This window comes from Plectropomus leopardus, unplaced genomic scaffold (assembly GCF_008729295.1).
Source record: "Plectropomus leopardus isolate mb unplaced genomic scaffold, YSFRI_Pleo_2.0 unplaced_scaffold4367, whole genome shotgun sequence".
Taxonomy (NCBI): Eukaryota; Metazoa; Chordata; class Actinopteri; order Perciformes; family Serranidae; genus Plectropomus; species Plectropomus leopardus.
This window is the reverse complement of record NW_024647863.1, coordinates 1-6,159: the sequence shown is the minus strand read 5'-3', so window position 1 is coordinate 6,159 and position 6,159 is coordinate 1. Positions and strand designations below refer to the sequence as shown.

General features: G+C 43.3%; 1 protein-coding gene across 1 annotated transcript; it reads right to left on the bottom strand.

Annotated features, from left to right (window-relative positions):
• Positions 1-221: 221 nt before the first annotated feature.
• LOC121939229 (macrophage colony-stimulating factor 1 receptor 2-like) lies at positions 222-5,625 on the bottom strand. Its single transcript, XM_042482307.1, has 9 exons — positions 5,462-5,625; positions 5,146-5,219; positions 4,695-4,783; positions 3,769-3,891; positions 3,107-3,218; positions 2,755-2,854; positions 1,944-2,070; positions 1,762-1,849; positions 222-1,094 (listed from the first exon to the last, which is right to left on the bottom strand). Exons 1-9 carry the CDS (start codon positions 5,614-5,616, stop codon positions 976-978), a joined length of 987 nt encoding a protein of 328 aa, XP_042338241.1. The 5' UTR covers positions 5,617-5,625; the 3' UTR covers positions 222-975.
• Positions 5,626-6,159: the final 534 nt, after the last annotated feature.

Genomic DNA, 6,159 nt, shown 5'->3' with positions numbered 1-6,159 from the left:
CAAAAACAAACCCGCAGCTTGGCACTAAACTGTGAGAAATCAGTAAAAAGTGACAGAAATGACCAGAAAGATTTAAATAAGAGTCGTTAGAAAATCATCACAAAAATGTACACAACATTTTATTTATGATTATTAGGATGTGTGATCCGTTATGTTACAGAAGATGTATACATCAACATTTTTATTTATATTTTTTAAATTTTTAAGCAGGCCACTTCTGTTTGTTTTTTCTCTTTTTCCTTCTGTAACTTTCTTGCAACTTTCTGTTAATCTCTAATTGATCTAATCTTAATCGCAAATTTTTGGGCCATGTCGTTGCCTTCCTCTCTTCTTTTTAAAGAAACCCAACAGGTTTAGTTACAAAGGGTCAACACAGGGTTAATAAAAGACTAATAATAATAAAATAAAATAATCAGACAGTTTCACTGATTATTAATGTTTCTGTGAAAATAGATTTATATTGTTGTTAGTTGTTAGGCTGAGCCTCAGGTGTTAGTCTGAGCCTCAGGTGTTAGTCTGAGCCTCCAGGCATTAGACACAGCCACACTCAGCAGATGAAAATGAATATAAAAGTTATATAAATATAATACAATAAAATACACCTATATAAAAGTATATAAAGTTAATTAGAATTTATTTTTATTGTGTAAAAATACAGACGTTGACAGTTCGACATCAATGGAAGAAAAATTGTTCACAGTGATGTCACAGTGATGGAGGACGCTCTCTGTAGGACACCCTCTCTTATTCAACTTCCTGTGGACATTCACATTGTTAAAAAAGCTGCGATCACATGGTCACAGATGGACAGTTTACGGTGTCTGTCCTCTCTGTGGACACACTGAAGACATGTCCTCTCACTGTCCGCCTCTTACTGGGGATGTAAAGAAAAATAAAAAAATTTAACAGTGATGTTTTCTCCAAAAAGGAGTGGCAACATGAGACATTGCAGGACATTTGGATTGGACGAGAAAATCAGGATAGCTGGTAGATGTTCTTCATCATTGGCTCCTCCTCTTCATTGTCCTCATCGTCTCCGTCTCTGTCTTCGTCTCCGTCTCTGTCCCTGTCCCCATCCCTGTCCTTATGGCGCTCTGAGAGACAGAGAAGGAGGTGGAGTCAGAACACATCTCTACAGGTGAACTGTCCTTTCACACTTCCTGTCCAAGGCGGGGAAATCACTCTATTTGTCCTCCTATCCGTCCTGTAGAAAAGCTTAGATCACAGACAGGACAGAGTCCACTCGTCTTTTCTTAAAGAATAAAAATTATTACAAATTTTCAAAGAAAACAGAAAATGATCAAAAAATGTAAAACACAAAGGAAGCTGTTTCCCTTAAAAATTGACAATTTAATTTCGAAGAAAAGAAAAAAAAAACACCCACCCCCCCCCAAAAAAATGCACAAAAATTTTAAGAAAAGAAGAAAGCACCAAAAATGTTTTCAGAAGTAGCCGCCCAATGATTGTTATTGAAATGTGGTGTCATTGCTATTGTTTACAAATACAACAGAGATGATCAATGACTGTTACTGACATGTGATGTCAATAACATTGTTTACAAATATAACAGGGACCATCCATGATTGTTATTGACAGGTGATGTCATTGTTATTGTTTACAAACAGCTGCTGACACGTATGTTAAATGTCACACTAGAGACACACACTGTTGTGTTAAACCTCTTTAGTTTCCTTGGTACTGGAATGCTGTCTAAAATCACAGTGTGGTTCTGCCGAGACAGTCTGTAAAGGGTTCACTGACCTCCTCCTCTCTTCAGAGCGCCTCCTCCTCTGACCTCCTCCTCCTCCTGCTCCTCCTCCTGCTCCTCTCTGATGTTCCTGTACGCCGCCTGAGGACAGAAGACGAGCAGAGACAACTGGCTCAGGTACAGACTGAACCTGCCAGACGGCGCTGAGGGCACAGCAAACCGGGGGGAGTCTCACCTGCTCGCTGTGATGTAGTGACGTGTCATTGGCTGAGGGGAGGAGCCTGCGGATACGCTCACCAATCATCTTAAAGGTCGGTCTGTCATTCGGCTCCAGACTCCAGCACACCTTCATCAGCTCGTACCTGACAGCATTCAAAACAACTTTATTTAAAAAAACACCTGAGATCATTCAAAATAACTTTATTTAAATCACACCTGAGATCATTCAAATTAACTTTATTTAAATCACACCTGAGATCATTCAAATTAACTTTATTTAAACCATTGGATTCCAGAGAGCGCAGGTGTGTCAGATTCAATAAAACTTTATGCAACCCTTTCATACCTGGGCTAATTGGCTTGATTTCTTTAAAAACACGGACAGAAGGCAATGAGCAACTTAAGAACGACCCAGAAATAAGCATGAGATTAGTAAGAAATACAAGAAAATTACCTAAAAAAACACACAACAAACATATAAAAATATCATATTAAAGACAAAAAACAATAAAAAAACAAAAACAACAAAAAGAGAAAGGAAATTACATGACAGAAGTGCTTCAAAATTCTAATAATTCTGTAACTTCAAAAAAGTTAATCGTAATAATTATACGTAAGGTTGTCTTGACATTTTACCTGAGCTCATAAAAACCGAAAATATTTTCTAATCTCCCCATGTTTGTTTTTAAAACATCAAAACTATTTTCTTCACGTTTAAAAACTTTTGAGCAGCTTCTGAATGGAGCCTGAGAAAGGAAGGGTTAAACAGACGTGTGTGTGTGTGTGTGTGTGTGTGTGTGTGTGTGTGTGTGTGTGTGTGCACTCACATGTCTGTGGGTGCGAAGTCCGGCTGGTCCATGTGGCGTCCATCTTGGATCATCTTGTAGAAGTTGGTATCCACGGCAACATTTGGGTACGGACTCTTACCTGAAGGTAGAAACACACACAAACACACACACACACACACACACACACACACAGACAGAGTCACATGCTGTCGGCCAATCAGACAGCTCCAATCTCTGTTGCCGGGCAGAAAACATTAGACTTTTTTTTTTTAAATCTAAAGGTGATGCAGCTGTGATGTCATCGTTGGGGATGGAGGCGTCGAAACTCAGAGCTGTGATCTGATTGGCTCAGACTCAGAACTGTGCTGTGATTGGCTGTTGCTGTGGTTACCCAGAGAGAAGGTCTCCCACAGCAGGACGCCGTAGGACCAGACATCGCTCTGGATGGTGTAGACACACTGGAAGATGCTCTCCGGAGACATCCACTTCACCGGCAGACGAGCCTGTCAGAATAAAACACAGGGAGATGTCAAAATAAAAGTCCTGGTGGATGTTAGTTGGACCTGACTCGGTCGTCACAGAGACAGGAAAGGGTTAATCTTCTCTCAGATCTGTCTTCTAAACGTGTCACAATTGAGTTAGTGTTAGTGTTAGTTAGTGCCAAAATTTCTGAAAATTTAAATTTAAAAATTCTCAAAAAATTTGGTAAAATATTTAAAAGAGGAAAACAAAAGTGTTTTAGAAATAATAATAATAATAATAAACAAAACACCAAAATGTCTTTTTAAAAAAAATTAAAGGAAAAAAACACAAAAAAAGGAAAAACATTTTTAAATTAAAAACACATCGTCAGAAATCTTTCAAGAAAATAAAGCAATTTTTCCCCCTCAGACAGCTCCGCCCCCCCCCAAGCAGAGGACCAGATCAGCTGCCAAAACAGACGATCAGTGATCGTGATTGATTACAAAATAACAGAGACCATCAATGACTGTGATTGACAGGTGTCGTCGTTGTTATTGTTTACGCAGAGCGGCGGCGGCGAGCTGAACTTACGTTTCCCTGCACAATGTAACTGTCGTCGTTGCGGATGTCTCGAGCCAAACCGAAGTCACAGATCTTTGCAACACGGCGATCCGTCAGCAGGACGTTCCTCGCTGCTACGTCTCTGTGGATACACTGAGGGACACACAGACAGAGGGACAGAGAGATGGACAGACAGACAGACGGACAGATGGGGTGACAGAAAGACAGAGAGATCGACAGACAGGTGGACACAGAGACAGACAGGTGGACACAGAGACAGACAGGTGGACACAGAGACACTTTTAGAGAAGTTTTCCTGCTGATTGAAACTGATGATTTTTGCAGTTTGTGTCCTCATTTTATTAAATGTCATTGCGTTTGTCTGTATTTGTGTGTGTGTGTTTGTCTGTATTTGTGTGTGTGTGTGTGTGTGTGTTTGTCTGTATTTGTGTGTGTGTGTGTGTGTGTGTGTGTGTGTGTGTGTGTTTGTGTGTGTGTGTCTTGTGAACAAGACCGCGGGTACAAGCGGCCGAAATGAGCTTCCTCCGTAGGGTGGCTGGGCTCTCCCTTAGAGATAGGGCGAGAAGCTCGGTCATCTGGGAGGAGCTCGGAGGAGAGCCGCTGCTCCTCCGCGTTGAGAAGAGCCAGATGAGGTGGCTCGGGCATCTAATTAGGATGCCGCCAGGACGCCTCCCTGGTGAGGTGTTCAGGGCACGTCCCACCGGTAGGAGGCCCCGGGGAAGACCCAGGACACACTGGAGAGACTACGTCTCACAGCTGACCTGGGAACGTCTCGGGATCCCCCGGGAAGAGCTGGACGAAGGAGAGGGAAGTCTGGGTTTCCCTGCTTAGGCTGCTGCCCCCGCGACCCGACCCCGGATAAGAGGAAGAAAATGGATGGATGGATGGATGGATGGTGTGTGTGTGTGTGTGTGTGTGTGTGTGTGTGTGCTTACATTCCTGGTGGACAGGAAGTCAAGACCCTGAGCCACCTCGTAGGAAAATCTCATGAGGTCACCAACAGAGACGCTGTCTGTCTGCACACCTGAGAGACAGAAAGAGAGACAGACAGTGAGACAGAGAGGTTTGACCTCACAGACAAACATTAAAGATATCTGCAGTTGTATTCAGGTGAGTTCATGTGTTTCAAGTGTGTTCAGGTGAGTGAAGATGAGTTCAGGTGCGTTTCCGATGTATTCAGGTGTGTTTCAGGTGTATTCGGGTGTGTTTCAGGTGTATTCGAGTGTGTTTCAGGTGTGTTCAGGTGTGTTTCAGGTGTGTACAGGTGAGTTCGGATGTGTTTCAGGTGAATTCAGGTGTGTTTCAGGTGTGTGCAGGTGAGTTTGAGTGTGTTCAGGTGTATTCGGGTGTGTTTCAGGTGTGTTCAGGTGTGTTTCAGGTTGTTACCCGAGTACGTTTGTCCTGGACTCAGCACCGGCTGCATCTCCTGATACTCTGAACAGCACGAGATCCCACTGTCACTGCAACACACACACACACACACACACACACACACACACACACACACAGACATAGTGACATCATGGTGACATCAGCACAGGTGAGGGCAGGTAGTGTTATCAGTCCTCTCTGTTCCTGATGTTTGTCTCTGTGTCTGACAGCTTCTTTTTTTTCATACAAAGCTTCACAGTAAGGGGCCCTCGGGTCCTTTGTTGGGGCCCTCGAGCCCCTAACCCTGAGCTCAGGTATCAAACCTGCTTACCTGCGCAGCCTGGCGCTCTGGGCAGCCATGTTCTTATAGAGGACGGCGCCCTCCACTTCGTCCATGCTCAAAATGGACGCCATGAAGTCGTGAGCATGTGCCCGCAGGAAGTTGAGCAGGTCGCCGTGACTACAGTACTCTGTGATCATCAGCATGGGGCCTAATGGAGGAGGACAGAGGTCAAAGGTCAGAGGTCAGAGTAAAGTCAAGTCAAGTCAATTTTATTTATAAAGCCCATTATCACGATTCACAGTTTGCCTCAGAGGGCTGTACAGCAGGCACCATCCCTCTGAACTTAGACCCTCACATCACCTGAGGAAAAACTCCCCCCAAAAAAACCCTATAACAGGGAAAAAATGGTAGAAACCTCAGGAAGAGCGACAGAGGAGGGATCCCTCTTCAGGCTGGACAGACGTGCAATAGATGTCGTAAGTAACAATGAAATTATAGTAATGACAAAGAAAGAGAAAAAGAGAGAGATGCACAGTAATAATGGTAACAATAACATGTCCTATAACAATGGAGACAGATCAAATTCATATGCGGTTCATGATAGCATGTGATGCTACATGCAAATATCGTAGGTGATCAGAGTCACGTGTATTAATAGTGGAAGCATGACTCATAATAATGGCAGTAGGTTACATCTAGCAGGACCACAGCAACAGCACAACCAAGACCACGATCCAGGCAAAGCC

Excerpts from the sequence above, each read along its gene's own strand:
- LOC121939229 (XM_042482307.1), bottom strand. The coding sequence starts at position 5,616 with ATGCTGATGATCACAGAGTACTGTAGTCACGGCGACCTGCTCAACTTC. Across the intron at positions 1,850-1,943 it reads CACTACATCACAGCGAGCAG|GCGGCGTACAGGAACATCAG; the intron begins GTGAGACTCCCC and ends TTCTGTCCTCAG. Across the intron at positions 1,095-1,761 it reads CGCTCTGAAGAGAGGAGGAG|AGCGCCATAAGGACAGGGAT; the intron begins GTCAGTGAACCC and ends TCTGTCTCTCAG.